Source organism: Nannospalax galili, unplaced genomic scaffold (assembly GCF_000622305.1).
Source record: "Nannospalax galili isolate Female #2095 unplaced genomic scaffold, S.galili_v1.0 scaffold1798, whole genome shotgun sequence".
In the NCBI taxonomy this organism is placed as follows: domain Eukaryota; kingdom Metazoa; phylum Chordata; class Mammalia; order Rodentia; family Spalacidae; genus Nannospalax; species Nannospalax galili.
This window is the reverse complement of record NW_008341341.1, coordinates 762036-781496: the sequence shown is the minus strand read 5'-3', so window position 1 is coordinate 781496 and position 19461 is coordinate 762036. Positions and strand designations below refer to the sequence as shown.

General features: G+C 50.7%; 2 protein-coding genes across 2 annotated transcripts in view; one reads left to right on the top strand and one right to left on the bottom strand.

Annotated features, from left to right (window-relative positions):
* Trnp1 (TMF1 regulated nuclear protein 1) overlaps positions 1 to 266 on the top strand; it is a 1395-nt gene extending 1129 nt beyond the window's left edge. The window contains exon 2 of the mRNA XM_029565218.1: positions 6 to 266. Coding sequence (XP_029421078.1) covers positions 6 to 103 — 98 coding nt within the window. The 3' untranslated portion in view covers positions 104 to 266. The remainder of the gene's footprint in view (positions 1 to 5) is intronic.
* Positions 267 to 9453: 9187 nt separating this feature from the next.
* Positions 9454 to 17721, bottom strand: Tent5b (terminal nucleotidyltransferase 5B). The gene is made up of 2 exons (XM_008836780.3): positions 17315 to 17721; positions 9454 to 11302 (listed from the first exon to the last, which is right to left on the bottom strand). The coding sequence occupies exons 1-2, from the start codon at positions 17573 to 17575 to the stop codon at positions 10283 to 10285; spliced, it is 1281 nt and encodes a 426-aa protein (XP_008835002.1). The 5' UTR covers positions 17576 to 17721; the 3' UTR covers positions 9454 to 10282.
* Positions 17722 to 19461: the final 1740 nt, after the last annotated feature.

The window sequence follows — 19461 nt, the reverse complement described above, 5'->3', positions numbered from 1 at the left end:
CGTGCCCTGGGGCGCCGGGCGGCTGCGGCGCGGACACGGCCCCGAGCCGGACTCGCCCTTCCGCCGCAGCCCGCCCCGCGGCCCCGCTTCCCCGCAGCGCTGAACCTTGCGCCCCGGACCCCTGGCCGCCCGCGTCAGGCCATCGCTCAGGTGCAGACCCTTGGATGGCAAGTGATTGCTAGAAGGACGGCGTCACCCACGAGGAGGGCAGACGGACAGACGGCAGGAGGAGACTGTCGGGGGACCAGGGGCCCGGTGAAGGAGACTGAGGTGCGGTGCTGGTGGCTGGCTGGTGCTCTCTGGGGTACAGTGTGTGCGTGTGGGAAGGGGTGTAGGGCCGGGGATCTCCCTTCCCCGGGGTTTCTGACATGGGTCCCTAATAATTCCGTGGCCGTTTCTCGAAGACCACCTAGGGTTCGTGCCAGGCCAAGTGCCCTTTTGGAGGGTGCTGGGCTTCAGGAGGGATTTAGTGGCAAACTTTCACCAGGGGAGCCTGCTTGCAAAGTCTCTCCTGGATCTCTTGGGGCTCCTGACCGCTGTTTTCTAGCACCGCCCAGCTCCATCCTTCAGGGAGGGAAGAATAATGAGGTCCCTGGATGGAGTGAGGGCTGGCACCATGCTATGACTGAATTCTTCTCTTCCCCTTTGTGGAGACAGGATCCACAGCTTTTCTCACACTCATCCAGTTTTTCTGATAAGTTGGTTACTTCTGTTTGTAGCCTGACGGAAGTAACCTGAATGGGCTGTTTGTCACCTGCTTACCTAGTGCCTCCCTCCCATCTTTAAAATGACTCTGCCAGGGATGGAGACTGGTGACACTCATTAACAGTCCCAAGGAGGCAGGCAAGGCATGAGCTTCCAGAAAGGGGGGCCTTAAAGGGCCAGGCTAGCAAAGTCCTCTGCTTCTTTCTGACTTAGATGCCCTTCAGGCCTCCATTCAAATCTGTCCTCATTCAGGTGTGAGTGGCCTGGCCACAGCTTTGCTGCTCACATCTGATGGTGAAGTGTGTATCACCACCTCCCAGGAGGACTGTGGATAAGTTAATACAGGGTTCAGGGTTCTCTTCCTCTTCTGTAAGTCATGGTAAGATAATTTACCCTTTTCAATCACACTTAGAAACAGGTGCTGTCTCCTTGCAGCAGCTAATTTAAAGTCCTCATTTTACAGAATGGAGATGAGATTCTCAAGGTCACATGCCAGTGTGAGAGAGAACCATGTCATAGGCTGTGTGTACCCTTTCCATTGTATTCTAGCTCGGGAGAACTGGCCTCTGAATCCTGTCTACTGTGTGACCTAGAACAGCACTGTGCCATTTCTGGGCCAGTTTCCTCAGTCATCTTCCTCTCTGAATATTCTTGTCCTCTTGCCAGGCTTGAGAATGGAATGAAGAGGGGGCATGATAATGCCCCAGTCACAAGAATTGTGTTGGATATACTGTGATAGGCAGGGGTCTTCAACCCACTATCCCCATCAGGCCTTCCTCTCCACAGGTAGCAAACTTAATGTCTGGTTTCTCAGAAGGCCTTCTTGAAGCCTTCTTAGCTGGGGAAGGGAGGCCCAGGAGATCTCAGAGTTTCTAAGAAAGTCATGGAACCAGGGGTCGCGGGGGCCCCGACATGTTCTGGCCTCCTCAGATAGGGAGGATCTATTGAAGCCTCTCGGGTTATTTGGAATTCAGAGGTCCAAAGAATACAGGACTTCCTGGAGGTGACATGGCAGGAGCTCATGCTGCAGCACTGGGCGGCAGCCAGGACTGCTTGGTTTCTGGGTTGCAGGGGATGGGGCGCTTGGTCTGGAGAAGCTTTTAGCTAATGGCATAAAGTGCTTTCTGTCATCACAGTTTTGCCTTTCTCTGGGATTTACTGGTGGTAATCAGCTTGCCCTGATTTGGAGGTGGGGGGTATATGGAGAGCGATAGAGATGGCACTTACTGGAGAAAGGTGTATGGGGAGGGTACATGGAGATACTGGTCCTGGTGTCACAGGCATCTCTGACCATTCTGTCCCCTGTTAGATATCACATTGCTTCCAAACAAAGGCCTGGGCCAGGGCACACAGCTCAGTGACTTGTACCTCAGGTCATGGTTAGTGCTTCTCCTCAGCCCACTAAAGTCACCTTCCCACCCTACCTGGCCCTCATGTGTAGAGTTCACAAATTTAACTCCATTTTCTCCTCACTCATCAAATAAGGTGTTTCAGGAGGAAACTTGAATCAGAGAGTGTTGTAAGGGCTTGTAAGGGCTTGCCTCTCAGCTCTCTTCCAGGCTGCCTTCCCTGACTGTCACCATCCAAGGAGTCCATCTGGAGGCTGGGATTATGTTTTTATATTTATTTATGTATTTATTTATTATTTTGGTCTTTTTTGAGACAGCGTCTCCCTGTAGCCCCAGCTAGCCTGGAACTTATGTAGACCAGGCTGGCCTAGAACTCACAGATCTGCCTGCTTCTGCCTCCCGAGTGCTGGGACTCCCAAGCTCGTGTGCCACCATACCCAGCCTATATTTATTTTTTTATGTTTTGAGACATGGTCTCAAGTAGCCGAGGATGGACTTAAAATATATGTAGGTAGCTGGGGATGACCTTGAATTTTTTTTTAACATTCATTACTTATTTGTGTGTGTGTGTGTATGTGTGTGTGTATACACACGTATGTGTGTGGGCATGCAATGTGCCACAGTGCTGTGTAGAGGTCAGAGGACAATTTGCAGGAATCTGTCCTTTCCTTCCACCAAGTGGGTCCAGGGGATTGAACTCAGGTGGTCAGACTTGGCAGCAAGCACCTTTATCTACTGAGCCATTTCTCTAGTCCCAACCTTGAAATTCTGATCTTCCTGTCTCCATCTCCTAAGTGATGGAGGTTCCATATATTATCATGCCCTGTTTATGTAGAGCTGGGATTGAACCCATGCTCAGCAAACACTCTACCAACTGAACTACATCCCCAGACCAAAAAGTCCTTCCAAACTCTCCACCCCCTTGTTTTTCAGTGTTAGCTCAAACCCAGGCCCTTGCACACTCATAAGCATTCTACCACTAAGCGACATCCCCACCTTCTGAAAACATTCTTTTTCCTCCTCATGTGACTTCTGAATACTTTTTTTTTTTTTTTTTTTTTGAGATAGGGTCTCCCTGTATCCCCAGCTGGGCTGGTCTTGAACTCATAGAGATCTGTCTGCCTCTACCTCCCTAGTGCTGGAATTAAAGGCCTGTACCATCATGGTGGGCTGAACAAGCCCCAAGTCTGCAGACTGGGCTGGTTTCAGGGGTCCTGGGAATCTGTATATCAAGGACACTTAGGTTCACCAGTGGATTGGGCTCTCAGTAAAGAGAAATGAGGGGATCAGGGGCCTTTCTTCTGGCTGGTTGCACTGCTCACCTAGGCAAGCCTTTTCCCTTGTCTGCTCCTAGCAGTATATAGACAGCACCAGCAGAGAGCAGTGTGGGGCTGCTTCAAGAGGCTTGGGGACAGGGCCTGGAGCCTCCCTGTTCTATTCCTGGTGGCCCTGCCCCCAGCCATCCCCTTCTGGAGTGGTTCCTAGGACTTTGAGCTATAAGGGTCTGCAAAAAAAGCAATGGTGTCGGGTCCCCAGGCCTTAGAGTTAGAGTGTGGTTCCAGTGATGCCTTCCTGAGTCTGCATTCATCACTGGCTCCCTGGGGGCCCAACTGTAGGAGGGATGCAGAGGTGGTGACCCCAGACCTCAAAGAGAAAATCAAATAGGTAAGATTTCCTCGAAAGAGTCTGCCCCCTTTGATCGTCACCATCTGAATAAAAGCCCATAGGCATTTCTCTATTCAGATTTGTTACACTGATATGAGCACCCGGTCCTGCTACCACCTAGCAACCAAGGTGGCCTCCCAAGGATTAGGCTGAATGATGGATGCATCAGGCTGAGGTGTTCCAGACCTGCAAAGGGCAGTGTCCTGAGCTGACAACCTGATCCATGGAGAACCACTCACCTTCCCTGGTGTCTCTGGGCCCCACAGACTCGAGGCGGGGGAGGAAGTATTTGGGAAAGCTGGGAAGTTCCCATCCTATTTCTTCCCCCATTATTCCCTGACCACACCCAGGCCAGAAGTGATGAGGGACGGGAGCCCTTGGTACCAGAATAATAAGGGAACCACTTCCTTCACCACTCCAGGCATTGTGCCAAGCACTTGACACCCACTGTCTGTTCACATACTCCCAAACACTCTGCAAAGTAAGGGTTATTTATCCCCATTTCCACAGAGGAGTCTGGATCCTGTGGGAACTGTAAGCCTTAAACTTGAGGCTCTGTGGCACTTCATTCAGTGAGCTAATGACAGCTCCCTTTGGGGGATTTCTGGGTTCTCTTTTTGTGTGTGTGTGAGACAGGGTCTCCTTGTAGCTCCAGCTATCCTGGAACTCACTATGTAAACCAGGCTGGCCTTGAACTCACAGAGATCCGCCTGCCTCTGCCTCCCTAGTGCTGGGATTAAAGGTGTGCGCCACCACGCCTGGCCTTTGGGTTCTTTTAAGGCTGTGTCTTTGATTCTGGAAAAGGATGTATGAGATGCTGGAGTGGTGGCAAAGTGGGTCCAGCAGCCTCCCACCCCAGGTCTGGGTACACCCTAGCTGGGTTGTCTGGGTTCTGGGGGTGAGTCAGGTTGACTCACCACACTTGGCCTATGGCAAGGGTGGGCCAAAGATGCTTAGGGCTCCATGCAGGGCTGAGGCTTGCCTCAGATGGCTGCTTCCCCTCCCTGCAGACTTGGGCTGGAATGTTTGGTGCTAAGGATTTATTGTCCTTAGCACTAAACTCCTGGCTGGCAGGAGAGGAAGATGGCATGTGCCATGGGAGGCAGAAGGGGATCCAAGCAGAGCTAAGCAGACCTGAGATTCAGTCTTAGTCTGAATCTTCTTGGGTGAGGGGCCATGGGCAATGGCTTCCCTTTTCTGAATCAATTGGGGCGGGGGGCAGGGTCAGGGTACACTAGGGAGGACCTAACTTCTGAGTCTTAAATGAGAAGTCCCACTGAGTGCCTCACATAGTGGGGATCTTTGAATGATGGAGCCACTCTGCCTAGGCCAGACAGGTTTCCAGGACAGTCTCTCATCAGAGGAACAGGGTGGGCCTTGGTTTCTCCAGAGCATCACCATATCAGGAATCCTTGGACCTGCCCTGGGGAGTGGAGGAGGAGGGGCAGGCTCTTTATCCCAGGAACATTCCATTCCAGCTGCTCAGACCAGTGGGGATCCCAGCCAAGGACAAAGCCCAAGGGAACCTCTGCTTCTCCCAGGAGCCCCTTTCTATAGCATAGCCTACTGCGCTGCCTCCTCATGGTTCTTCTGGAGGCAGATGTGGAAGGGCTTGGGTGGGGGCAGGGCACTGTGGAAAGAGGTCATTAAAACTCTTGGAATTGTTCTTTCAGCTCCTCAGAGCCTCTTCTCTATGGATCTGGACTTCTGCGTTCCACTCCTTCCTGGACACCACCAGGAAGACTTCCAGAATTGACTCAGCACCCTCCTCTCAGGAGCCCTCACAGTGGCTAGGGGCTGGGTCCCGGGAACTTGCTTTACTATGAATTTCTTTACATATGCTGCACTTGACTTTGCTTACATTGTGCAACTGGAGATGTTACCATGGGGCCCCAAGATGCAATCAGATTAGCTGAAAGTATAGCGAACATTTCCAGTGTGTGTGACCATGAAAGGCTGTCTTTTAAAGATAGAATCCTCCCTCTTAAATCACAGCACAGCTGGAGTCCCCATCATCACTTCATGCCTAACAGCTCTAGGAGGCCTGCTTGAGGGAAAACGTTGGTCTAGAAATGCCTCAGTTTCCCTCACCCACTCCTTGTCCTCCCCTTGTGAGGAAGTGCCTGTGGCTCCTCATAGACAATCAGATACTGCCTCTAGGGGGACACACCTCTTTCTCTGGAAGAGGTAATGACAACATAAAACTTCAAAGTTAAATGCACATAGGAAATTCATTTCTTCAAGTATCCTGATAGGGAAGGAGGTACATTTACTCACACACAGCCCAGAGCTTGTAGGATTCTGCAGGGTGGTTCTGTATCTAGTCAATCCCCAGATGTATACATTCAGGAAGAATAAATCTCAATGTGAGGCTGAGATGTGGTTTTGAGGTTTACTTTGTCAGTGTCCTTGCCGCCTTTGAGCTGAGAGTTCCTGGAGCAGCTTCTGTTTAGTTTGGCAATCTAAGCCTAGTGACTGGCTTGCAGACTGATTTTTTTCCTTGACTTGGCTCAGAGCTGATGCTCCCCCATGAAGTCTCTGTTAACAAGGGTGTGATGAAGAACTCAGGGTTAGGAATGCCTTGTGTGAGACTGACACCCAGGGAAGTTGGGATACTGTGGCGGTTAATCACAATAGCCTGTGGTGTGGGAGTTGTGGGTGGCTGTATGCTCCTAACCTGTTCACTGGGGTCCCTGCAGGAAACAGACATACTCAAACAGAAGAGTTTTAAATAGGGATTGGAAACATGATGGCTCAGTGGTTAAGAGCATTAGCTGCTCTTGTAGAGAACCTGTGTATAGTATAGTTCCCAGCACCTACATGGAGGTTGACTACCATCTGTAACTCCAGTTCTGGAGGACCCAACACCCTCTTCTGGCTTCTTCGGTATTGCATGCACATTGCCACTTCCATATTTGCAGGCAAAACACAGGCACCTAAAATAAATTTTTTTTAGTGGGGGGACTATTTCCAAAGATGTGGGCCATGCCCAAGAACCCAACAAAGAGGAACCAGGTACGGTGGCACATGGCTGTAATCCCAGTACCCAGAAAGCTGAGGTAGGATGAGAAATTTAAGGCTAGCCTGGGCTATATAAGGAGTCCTTGTCTCCAAAGAAAGAACTGGGGATATAACTTCAGTGATAGAGTGTTTGCCTAGCATGTGCAAAGCCCTGGGTTCCAGAGAAAGACCAATTCTAAAGAGTGGGAAGCCTTAGCACTCCTGGACCTGGAAAGGAGACAGGGGTCAAAGGGCTGCTTCAGTTGAGATGCGTAGTCAGCCATGACAACCTGGGAGGGAAGAGGAGAATAAACACCCTCTCCTTTCAGTCAACTGCTGGGGCCCAATCATTGTCAAACACAGTATGAAGCCAAGGAACAAGGGAGCCATTGATGCTACCCACAGATGTCAGCCTCCCCAGGGCACAGGGCTGGAGAGTGGATCTGGAGGGGCTGGCCTCCCATGTACCTGGTGGTACTCTCCCAGATCCACAGAGCTGCTGCTTTGGCCTTCTGACTTACAGAATTATGGGCTTGTAGGAAGGGGTAGATGGGTTGAGTACAAAGGGGAAGGACAGGGCTGTCTTCCCTCCACTGTCTTCTGATTAATTTTCTACATATCCTAGCAACTTAGGTGGCTATAGGGATTGTTCACAGGAACAATGTCAGGCACTGAGTCGGTTTTTCTCACACTTGGAAACAATGTGCCACACCCAAACACACCCACAGGTGTGCTGTTGCCACAACAGGCCCCAGACAGTCACCCCCAAGCCATGACGGTTGACACAGATACATGAGAAAATGTACATCTTGGCACACAATTACACTGTGCCAGTCATACAGAACATATCACGTGCCTTGCCACATACATGCACACGACACAGACTGTCACCGTCACCTGCATGAAATCACATCGCAGGAGTAGGATGCCAGGAAACAGCAATGTCTCTGGTCTGGTGAAGCTCCTTAACCACTTTGGCCTCAGTTTTGTCTGTAAAATAGAAAACACTCTCTCCTCATCTGGAGTTATTACACAGAGTGATGTTTGGGAACGCCAGAGCATGGCGTCAGGACTGGAGTAAAGTGCGCCAGACAGGAGCTGATGCTGTGAGTTCCTGTCATTTCCTCACATCTATGCATGTGTGTGTACCGGCTTCAGCAGGTACCTACGCCCACACTGGACCAGCCAGACACCCTCAGGCACATGTGCCCTCCGTCAGCTGTGCCTGCCAGAGCACATACACGTTCATAGACAAGTTTCCTCAGCCCTGAACGCTTTCTCCAGACATCCACATGGCTCCCTTCCCATTCAATGTCATCTTTCAATGAAATGCATCATCTTAAGTCTGCAAACACCAGTGCGTCTGTTCGCTTCCTTTGAGATTTTATATATATAAATATATATATATATGTATTCTGCTTTATGTGACTCTTTTTAAAATTTTTTTTATTATTGTTATTTAATGTGTGTGTATTGCCTGCATGTAGGTAAGTGCACCTGTGTCATGCAATGCCCGTGGAGGTCAGAAGAGGCTGTTGGATCCCCTGGGACTGGAGTTATGGACAGTTGTTAGCTGCCATGTGGGTGCTGGGATTCGAACCTGGGTCTTCTGCAAGAACAACTAGTGTTCTTAACTGCTAAGCCATCTCTCCAGCCCCTGTTATATGTTTTTAATGTATCACTGACCTAGGATCACATCGTTTGTCTACCTCATTAGCGTATAATTGTCACAAGGATAGGGATGTAGTCCCAACACACAATAGTTTAACAGGCATAGGGTAAACTCGTACCGTATGTACACAAGCATACCAGGGCTTCTGGTTTTTCATGCCCTGAACCAAGCACACCCAGGGGAACCCCCACCCTAATAAGCTGAGTCTGCTGCATTTACACTATATCCCTTCATTCCCCAACTCACATGGCCAAATCCAGGATACAGGACTTGTCTTGCTTTGGATCTTAGGTGGCCAAGCTGGGATAGGAGGCTATATTTTTTGCCCTTCCAGCCATTTAGAGCCATGAGCAGAAGAGATTGAGGCCCCTAGCCAAACCCACAGAGCAGGTGAGGACTCACTCTGATGACCTGAGGCCGCCTCTGCCCTTTTGTTTTTTCCTACTTTGGCTAGAACCATCAAAGTTACCACTTCAGAGGAGTCTAATGAGGCTGGATATATTAAGGGTTTTGCAATTCTTGGATCAAAGAGGCAGGATAAATAGCATTGTCCAAGAATGAGCAGCTGATGCCCTGAGGGAACACGCAGAGCTGGCAGTTGACATTCTTGGACCACTTGGCCTGGCTCCTGGTGGGTTCAAACCCTGCCCCTTCCAGAGGGCCACCTCCACTTAATAGGGAGGCCCTACCTGATCTCTGTGGGACCTTGAAAGTACCCTAGTTTCACCTGCCTTTGCAGTTCAGAGTCACCCCGCTTGCTTCTTGGGGAGATGGGGTGGGCAGACCTCACTGGAGGCCAAGCCTCCAGTAGAAATACTGATACATTTCCTCTTTAATGAGAGTTCTAGAGTTGCCAAAGCAAAGTGCAGACACAGGTCCCAGTTCAATTGTCAAGCTGGGGCTAGTGTAGATGAGGAGGGGCATATTCCATAGTCTCACCCAGACCTCAAGTGCCACCCCACCCCCTGGCCCCTCCCACAATACAAGTCAGACTGTGTGGGGAGGCAGTGTCAGCCCTACTACTGACCAGAGGCCCTTCCCCCTTCAGGACAAAGCAAGCAATTATGCTCAATGTAGACAATTTTTATTGGTGGGCAGTAAGGGTGCAAAAAAATATCAACAAACCCAGAGGAATGGAAAAGGAAGTGGGGGTATGGCCTCCCTCCCCCATGTGTAAGTCCTATACCCAAGCTAGTCGGCAGGACTCAGCCAGCACCCTCCACACAAGTGCCCAGGCTGCAGGGCTCCTCCCAGCGAGGGAAGGGGAAGGTGCATAGGTTACACCCTGCTCTCGCTGTTTGGAACCTGTCCACTGTACACCTCAGCCCCTCAGGAAGGCTTTAGAGCTCGGAGTACAGGTTTCAGGAGATTGGACTATCCTATCCCTCTGCAAACCCAGGGATCTGCTTCATGCCTCAGTTTCCCTCCTCCCAGTGATTATCAAGGTTGGACTGCCAGGTTGTTTGTGATTCAGACTGACCCCACGTGAACAGGCTTGTCCCATCATACCATATTTTAGCCAGCGTGGGGGCTGCTGGGTCCCTTTGGATTGACACCCTCTGGACCATGGAAATCAACCCAAGGTGTTGCCATTGAGGCTCCCACTCCAGCTGGCTTTGTCTTTTCCAGACAAGTAGCCTCTGCGCCCCACAATCATGCAAGTCCAAAAGTGTGGTGCAATGACCAAAAGGTCCTCCTGTTAAGAACCCTGGCTTGGCTTTAAGCCCACAGGGGCATCACACAGGAAAGTCTGGTCTGTTCAATCAAAGGCCCAACCCTACAGTGCTGGGCCAGCTGGCACAGGAGGCCTGTCTCTGGTCATACGCTCCACACAAACATGGTGACCCCACCACACCCCAGGAGGCCCATTCCCTTCTGGCCAGAAACCAAGTCAGTTGCAAGGCAGCCAGGTGGGATAGGAGTGAGCCCGGGGCAACAGAGGCTGCATGGGGGTCACGTAGTAATTGACAGTGGTAGGCACGACTCCATTGGAACCTAGCCGGTGCCAGGCCAGGGCAGCAGTGGCAGCAGGGCCCTGTTCCGCCAGTGCCTGGAGGGCCAACATAGTGATGAGGTCCAGCGTCTGGCGGCGCTCATGGCTCATGAGACACACTGTGCTCTCGTTGACCACCTGGTGCAGTGTCACGAGGCAGGCATACCGGCGGGCTGCATCGGGCCCACCGAAGTGGGCTTCCAGGTAGCGCTCCAGAGTGCGCCTCTGCTCCACTAGATCTGGAAAGTCAATGAAGAAGCGGGAGCACATGTATCGTTGCAGAGCACGAACGTCAGTGCTGGGCCTTGGCCGGAAGCCTCGCACCAAGAGGTGGCAGTACTTGAGGAGGCCACCCCCACGAATCTCCTCAGGGCTGCGCGTGGCGATGACACGGTGCTGCAGGTGCTCCATGGCCTCAGCAAAGTCCCCATACAGGCTCTCCCCTGTCACGGTCGGGTGGAAGGCCTCAGACATGGGTGTGGATGAGCACTGGCCAAAGAGCAGCAGGGAGTCCAGGATGATCTGAAAGGAGTCAACACTGAACTCGAACTGACGCCTCACGGAGTCCACAAACTTGAGTTCCACGTTCTTACCACTCTTGTTAGACAGCGAGATGAGGCTCCAGCGGTCCAGGTCTGTGCACACTTTCACCAGCTTCTGCACATAAGCCTCTTTAAGTGTCAGTGGCGTGATCTTGGCCCGGCTCACTCCCGCTGGCAGGAAGTCTAGCAGGCAGGCCAGCACCACTGCCTTGGTCAGCTGGAAGGATGCTTCACTCTGGAGGTCCATCTGGAACACCAGGTCCAGGTCCTTGTAGCCTAGACCACTCTCAGGGTGCAGCACATGGCTGGCGGCAGAGCCATGGAGTCGCACACTGTGTACATGCAATCCCTGTTCCTCCAGGCTACTGCGGACCACCTGTGGAGGGGGAGAGTAGGAGAGGAGGGTGTCATTTGCCTGAGTCCACACCAAGGATTTCCAGGACTAATCATCAAAGTACCGTCCATCACTGTGGACCTCTTACCAGCTTCTGTGTCTCTGTGCCTCAATTTGCCAATTTGGAGAAGGGCCCAGTTGAAGGGATGACTCAGAAAGGCAATAAAAATAGCAAAGGCAAGTAATAGACTTTACATGGCACTTTATACATTAAAATATAACCTCACTTAATCTTCACAATAACCTGACAAGGAAAGATACTATATTACTCCTGCTTCACAGCTGGGAAATCACTTAAGCACTGCCCAAACTCACGGCTAGTGAACACAGAGCTGGGAATTAAGCCAAGAGTCTATGTCTTATCACTATCCTACCTGACCTTTTTAACACTTAGTACCACGCCAGGGAGTGTCCTAACTGCTCAGGCGAGCTGGTTAGCTGAACTTCATGCAGGTTAATATATTAACCTTCATGATAATTCTGTTGGGAGTATTTCTATTCCCACGAACAGATGGAAGACTTGGGTTCGGAGAGGTAAAGAAACATTGACAAGGTCATAGAGTAGTCAGGCTAAGACCTGAACCTAGGTTGGTTAGATTCTCAAGTCCATGTGTGTTCTTTCTTTTGACTATGACACATGGATCTTGTTTTGCCCTCACAAGGAACCAGTGAGGTACTAACTTTTCAGATGAAAACTAAAATTCTAAACATAAACACTTGGAATGGCAGGGCTGAGCTGGGAGTGTGGCAGAGCAGGCCTGTCATCCCAGCTAATAGAAGACTGAGGCAGAAGGACCACAAATTCAAGGCCAGCCTGGAAATCTTATTGGGACCCTGTTTAAATAAATATGGAAGAAAAAAAAGTGAGAATAGTCTTGTAGCCCCAGCTGTCCTGGAACTCACTATGTAGACCAGGCTGGCCTTGAACTCAGAGATCCACCTGCCTCTGCCTGGGATTAAAAGCATGCGCCACCACACCCGGCTGAGAGTAGTCTTTTTTTAATAGTGGAATTACACGTGTAATTCCAGCATTTGGAAAGTGGAGGTAGGAAGATCAGGAATTCAAGGTCTTGGCTACAAAGTGAGTTTGAGGCCATCCTGGGCTACAAGAGACCAGAAAAAAGAAAAGGCCAGATGTAGTGATACACACACACCTTTAGTCCCAGAACTCGGGATCTCTGTGAGATTGAGGCCAGCCTGATTTACATCATGAGTTCTAAGCCAGACAGAGAGACTCTGCCTCAAAAAAAATTTTTTAAAGGAGGACTGGGGATGTAGCTCAGTGGTAGAATATTGGCTTAGTGTGCTTGAAGCCCTAGATTCAATGCCCAACATTGAGGGGAAAAAATTACAAAGAAATATCAGGGTTGGGAGTTAAAGGCTGATCCTGTCTACTCTGGAGGGGGCATAGGTCAAAGTAAGGTGGGGATGTAGCTCAGGGGTTGAAGGTTTGCCTAGCACGCCTAAGCCTTGGGTTTGTTCCTCAATTCCACCCCACCCCAAAAACCTCAGGAAGCCTCTCAAGCCAAGTGGGAAGACATGTAGGACCCTGCCAGGACCCCCAGGACTGACATGGAAGCAGACAGGGAAACCTTGAAGTCTTCTGGAATGTGGTCCTTTTGCTGGAAGCATCTCCCTGGGCCGTGGCACTGGCACCGGGTGAAGCTTGGGGTGAATATGGACAGTTTGGTTTCTCAGCAACCCCAAGTACTTCACAGGAGGTCCTGAAAGTGACCAGGCAGCATTCCTTCCCTTAGTGACTCTGCAGCCCGCCTGGCTGCCAAGTCAGCACCTGGCTCTGGGGCAGGCCTGCCAGGGAATTACTGCAGAGAATGCTCCTAAATGCTGAGGAGGCAAGCTTCAGTGGGGCAATCTGAGGGGGGTGGCTCCCTCAAGGAAGACTTCCTGGAGGAGTTGTCATGGTAATGGGGGAGGGGGAGGAACAACTGGCCATAGGGGTAGAAAGGGGAGGAGTAGCATGGTTAGGTACTTAGTGGGTGCCAGACACTGGACTTCACCAGAATCCAAGGGAGGCTGGGGTGTTGCTCAGTTATACAGCACATGCTAATTGTGAGTTTTATCCCCAGCACCTAAATCAAACCAAACTAACCAATTAACCAAACAAGAATCTATGGGGGACAGAAGAATGAAGTCACCTGCTTATGGTCACACAGAGGTGCCTTCAAACCCAGATATCTCTGAATCTAAAGTCTGCCTTTTTGTTTTGGTGCTGGTGGCTGAACCCAGGGCCTCATGCATGCTCAAATCACTTGCCACACACCTAGTTCAGGCTGAGGGTTCAGAAGCAGCAGATTGGAAACTGTTCTAAGCCTCCTGCCCTTTCACAAATTCAGCTGAAGTAGGGTGCAGTGTTGCATGCCTTTAATCCCAGCACTCAGGAGGCAGAGGCAGGCAGATCTCAAAGGCCAGCCTGAGCTATATAGGGAGTTCCAGGCCAGCTGTGGCTACAGGAAGACCCTGTCTCCAAAAACCAAAATAAATAAATAAATGCAGCTGGGCATGGTGGCACATGTCTATAGTTCTAGCACTTGAAAGGCTGAGAGTTGGAAACCAACCTGGGCTATACAGCAAGATCTTGTCGTAAAATTAAACCAATCTCCCCACTCAGAAATGTATGTTATAGCCAGGTGTGGTGGTACACGCCTTTAATCCCAGCACTTGGGAGGCAGAAGCAGGAGGATCTCTGAGTTCAAGGCCAGCCTGGTCTACATAGTGAGTTCCAGGGCAGCTGGGGCTACAAGGAGGCCTTGTCTCAAGAAAGACCAAAAAAGACCAAAAAAAAAAAAAAAAAAAAAGTGTTATTGTTTTTGGAGACAGGTTCTTGTGTAACCCAGGTTGGCCTCAAAGTAGCTGAGGATGACCTTGAACTTCCAGTCCTCTTGCCTTTATTTCCCAAATACTGGGACTGCAGGTGTATACCTCCACACCTATCAAAGAAAGTTTTTTCAGGGGCTGGAGTGATAGCTCAGTGGTTAAGAGCACTTGCTGCTCTTATAGAGGACATGGATTTGGTTCCCAGCACCCACATGTTAGCTTACAACCATTTGTAACTCCAGTTCCAGAGTATCAGACACCCTCTTCTGGTCTCCTTGGGCACCAGGCACACACATGGCACACATACATACATGCAGGCAAACATTCATACATACAAAAATTAATAAATATTTTTAAAATTTTTTGTGTTTTCAAATTGAGGGTGACCCTCAGATCACTGAGGCCCAGAGTAGTTGGGGGTGGGAGTTGGGGAAACCTTTCATCAGACAGGGCCAGTTGCTGCAGCTAGCCTATGGAACATCCATCATGTATGCTGGCAGCTATGCCCAGGTAGCTAAGGAGAAAAGTACAGAGCAGACCATCCTCCTCCCTGACGTCCCAGGTGAGCTGACTAGGCTGTACTCAGTGCCAGCTCCTGCTCTGCAGCTGGTGCCCACCCCAGGGCATGGCATCTGGACTGGTGAGTAGGTAGCAATCCCCTCATTAAATCCCCTGCGTCAGGGCCATGGTGCCAGCTGTGTCAGCTAGCTAGTAGCTGTTGTCTCTTTCCCAGGTATGACTACAGCCAGTTTGACAGGCAGTCTCTAGATACTGCCACACCCAAGGACTGCAGGGCAGCTTGCAGATTCACCAAACAGACTTTCCAGCCACAGAGGGGGGTAGTGACTAGCCTCCTCGCTCCTGTGCCAAGGTGCTCAGTCCCCAAAACTGCTCTGTCCAGGCTTCTGCTGAGACCTCAGGAAGACTGCAGGCTTGCAAAACTTGTGAGAGAGACACTGAATGCAGGCCCTCTGGCTGCAGCTAGAAAGAGCAGACTGTTTAGTTCAATTCTCTGGGCCCAGAGAAAGCAAATGAATTATCCAAGGTCACAAAGTCAGTAAGTGGCTGAGCTTAACCAGAACCTGGTCTCCAGAGCTACAGACAAGGGTGCTCTTATAAAAGGGTGGGTCCGTTTAGCCAGGCACAAGCAAGGATGTTATTTCTAGCTACTCAGATTGCTACTCTAGGCAAAAAACTGTTGGAAGCAGAGGCAGATGGGTTTCATTTCCTGAGCCACAAGAAGTCTCAGCACTGGTGAGAAGCCCCAACCCGGCTCCTCCTTCCCCTACCCCTATGCATCTCAACAGTTTTGTTTTTGTTTTTTTTTTGAGACAGGGTCTCCCTGTAGCCCCAGCTGGCCTTGAACTCACAGAGATCTGCCTGCCTCTGCCTCCCAAGTGCTGGGATTAAAGGTGTGTGCCACCACGGCCTGGCTACATCTCAACAGCTTTTAAAGGTGTCAGCTGTGGGTTCCCACCAGCAGACAGATTTTCTTCCCTGTGGAAGTGGCTGGACAGCAGCTGAAGGTACCTGTTCCCTTTGGAGTCTGGATACCAGAAAGGAGAACCAGAAAGGATATTGCTGAGTGGTCAAATCCATGTCCATTGAACAGATGGAGTCACTAAGGCCAGCAGAGGGACTCAACAGGGAACCCAGATGTCCAACCTCAGTCCAGTCCTGAAGTCTTCTGCCAGCTCCCTGTTCTGGGATGACTCTGTCCTTAGACTAGGAGGATACAGTGCCTTCATACAATGAAGTTGGCTCCAGCTGATTTAGTCTCCCCCACATGACAAGAAGTCAAAGAGGCTAGCACCCAGTCATCTCTGTGTTGGAAGTATCAGTTTGGATGTTTGTCCCTGCAGAAGGGAACTATCACACTGGGCACCACCTTTCCTTCTCTTTGTGCCTGGGGTCACCGTATGTCCTAGGGAGAAAAAGCTGGCACAGTGGCACACACTTGTAATCCCAGCTACTCAGGAGGCTGGGGACAGGAGGATCACTTGAGCCTAGAGTTTGAGACTAGCCCAGACAAAATACAGGTAGACCCTATCTCAAACAAACCAAAACAAAAACAGCAAAAAAAAAACAATCAGAAAACCCTAAATTGGTTAATAATCCAAATGACAACGGGCAGTCAGGAATGCCTCAGCCAGTCTCCTGGGGACTTAGGGTGAGTCAGCCCTGGAGAATCCACCCTGGCCCCTCCTGCTCATTCCTAGTTCCTCAGAAGGGCAGGCAATCCCCCAGCGGGCACCCTCCCCCTCTGCTGGAGGCTATAGTAGCTGAAGGTCAGCTTCACCTGGCTTGTGTGTGAAATCCACCCATTGCAGTAACATCCAGGAACTATCACTAGATTTTTCTGGTTTCTACTATTTAGGGTCTCCCCTAAGACCTAGATGTTGAGCATGGGAGCCAGAGGAGTAAGAGTCCCAAATTTGTAGCACCTGCTCCTGAGAAGGTCCAAGATTCCCTGAATTTGATTTCCACCTTATTGGGTAGCCTTGGGTAGCTCACTACTTACCACACTGAGATCTCAGCTATAATGGGGACAAGAAGGACCATCTTCTGGTATTTCAAAACACTTAGCAATCTGGGGGGATGCAGAGCCAGGTAAAGGGAAGAGCTGGGGTTTGAAGGAGGAGGAGGCAAGCTACCAAAACCTATTCTTCAGGAGGGAGCGTGAACCCTGGACCAGCCTTCATTTCCAGTCTTGAGGAAGAGGGACACCTAAAATGGACACTTAACGTGCCTTCAGGGGTGGGGCTCTCAGGCGCGGCCACAACCTATGGGAGGCAGGGAGTCTCGCCTGGGATTCCTGAGCTTTTTCACCTAGTCAAGGGCTGTGGGACTACTAGAACAGAGTGCCGTAGAACCCCAAGAGAGGACAGGGGCAGGAGGTCCAGGGATGCCGGAGAAAGCTATTTTGAACCCAAGCACACATTCCCCATCAGAAGCTGCCCCAGTATCTTCTGCTCTTGCTTTGCAGGCGGGGCTGGTCCCCAATCCCCATTCCTCTCCCAGCCTGGGGCCTTAGTGAGTGGTCCCCAGGGGAATGATGGCTTCCCCCAGACTTCCTTTCCTCAGTTTCCCTAGCCGCCGGGCAATCCGAACAGGCTCCAGATGCCCTGCAGCGGAGCCCCCACCCTGGTACCCTCTCACCTGCACGATCTGCCGGGGCTGCACACTCAGCGTGGGGAAGTTGCCGCGCCCGTGAATGGGGATCGGCTCGCTCAGGAGCGCGTCCAGCCGCTGCACCTGTGGCCAGCCCAGCCGACTCTGGTGCCGTCCCGGGGAGGCCGAGGAGTCCTCCGGGTCGGGGCCGCCGCCGGCCGCCCCAGCCATGGCCACTGCCGAGGCTGCAGCCGTCCCCGCCTGCGCTGCCGCCCGGTCCAGGTTCTCAGCTCCACTCTCAGACGGCATTATTCGCCCGGGGCCCCGAAGGCAGAAACCCGGGGGTGGTGAAAGCGGGGAGGGCTGGGAGAGCGGCTGGGCCCGGGCCAAGGCTGGGGGCGCGGATGCAGGGACCCGGCGGCAGCGACGGCGAGGCAAAGCCAAGGTCCACCTCCGACGACCGCGAAGACTAACAGAGAGCCAAGGTGTCCTGGGCCCAAGCTGACTCTTATAGGCCGCGGGCCGCACGCCCATTGGTCGACACAGCTGTCATGCAGAGGGAGCCCCGCCTCTCTCCCCGCCCCCCACCATTGGCCGGCAGAACTTTGCAAGTGAGGCTAAGTTCTGAAGTGGATTCTGATTGGCTAGAAGGCACGCCCCTTCTCCGCCCTTTCTCTTCCCGGGTGGATTCCCTCCTTTGGACTTTAAAGAACTTCTGTTGAATGTGATTGGTTGGCCCTGGCCTGGGACTTACAGGGACCTGACCTGTGGAGTTTGTAGGGAGTCGGATCTCTGAGAATTCTCCATTTTTTTTTTTTTATTTTGCTGAGCTAACAGAAATAGAGAAATCACCTGCTATTTTCAGGAGCCTAAAGACATTGATCCACTTGCTCAACTCCAGTTCTCCGACAGTTTTCCGGAGTCAAGGAAAGGTAAAGTACTTTGTGTATAATGAGGCTGTTGCTTTCTAATAGACGCTCTTGATTGGCAGGGCATTATTCCCCCATCATCACACAGCATGTGAGTGCCACTTACAGTCCTGGTAGGGGGATAAAAATCTATGGAGCAGCTCCTTTTCCTATGCACCTGGGGCAAGCCCAGAGACGGCCTCTCAGGGATGGATGTTCATGTTCTCTTTCACTTTACAAATTGTAGAAGATGGGCCTTTTTGCTACTTTTGAATTTGTCATTTTTCTTCTGATGTTAAATATATGTGTATGGGGGGGATCAGAAACTGAGTCAATCTGATTCATCACTGCAGTGTTTTTTGTTAAGTATGATTCTCTTAATAATATATCAAGTTTAATATTCCCCCATTCTCCTGTAAGACAGGTTGACGAATAATATGACCAATGAAGGAGAAATAGCTACTACAGGGGCTGGAGAGATGGCTCAGTGGTAGAAACACTGGCTGCTCTTTCAGAGGACCTGGGTTCCTTTCCCAGCATCCACATGGCAGTGAATAACCATCTGCAACTCCAGTTCCAGTGGATCTAACGGCCTCTTATGGCCTCTGCGGGTCTGCATGCATGGGTTCATTTGCATACAAATACTCATACACATAAAAATTAATTTTTAAAAACAAGCTAGAGTTAAGGATGGGTGTTAGCTACCATGTAGGTGCTGGGAACCCAACCCAGAGCCTCAGTAAGAGCAGCCAATGCTCTTAACCGTTCCAGCCCCACTTTTTAAAAAAATATTTTATTATTTTTATTTTATGTGTATGCATGTATTGCCTACATGTAGGTAAGTGAACCCATGCCATGCCTGCAGAAGACAGGAGAGGCTGTTGGATCCCCTGGAACTGGAGTTACAGACAGTTGTTAGCTGCCATGTGGGTGCTGGGATTCAAACCTGGGTCTTCTGCAAGAACAGTCGGTGTTCTTAACTGGTGGGAGGATGGAAGTTCAGGGTCATCCTTGGCTACATATAGAGTTTGAGATCAGCCTAGGCCACATGAGAACCTGACAAAGAAAAGAAAAAGAAAGGGGGCTGATGCACTGACTCAGCAGGTAAAGGTGCTTGCCACCAAGCCTAACCATCTGAGTTTGATTCCTGGAATTCAGAGTGGGAGAGAACCGACTTCTAAAGATTGTCCTCTGACCTTTACTCTCACTGTGATACACATGCACACAAAAGTAACTGAATGAATGAATGAATGAATGAATGAATGAATACAAAAAAAAAAAAGCACT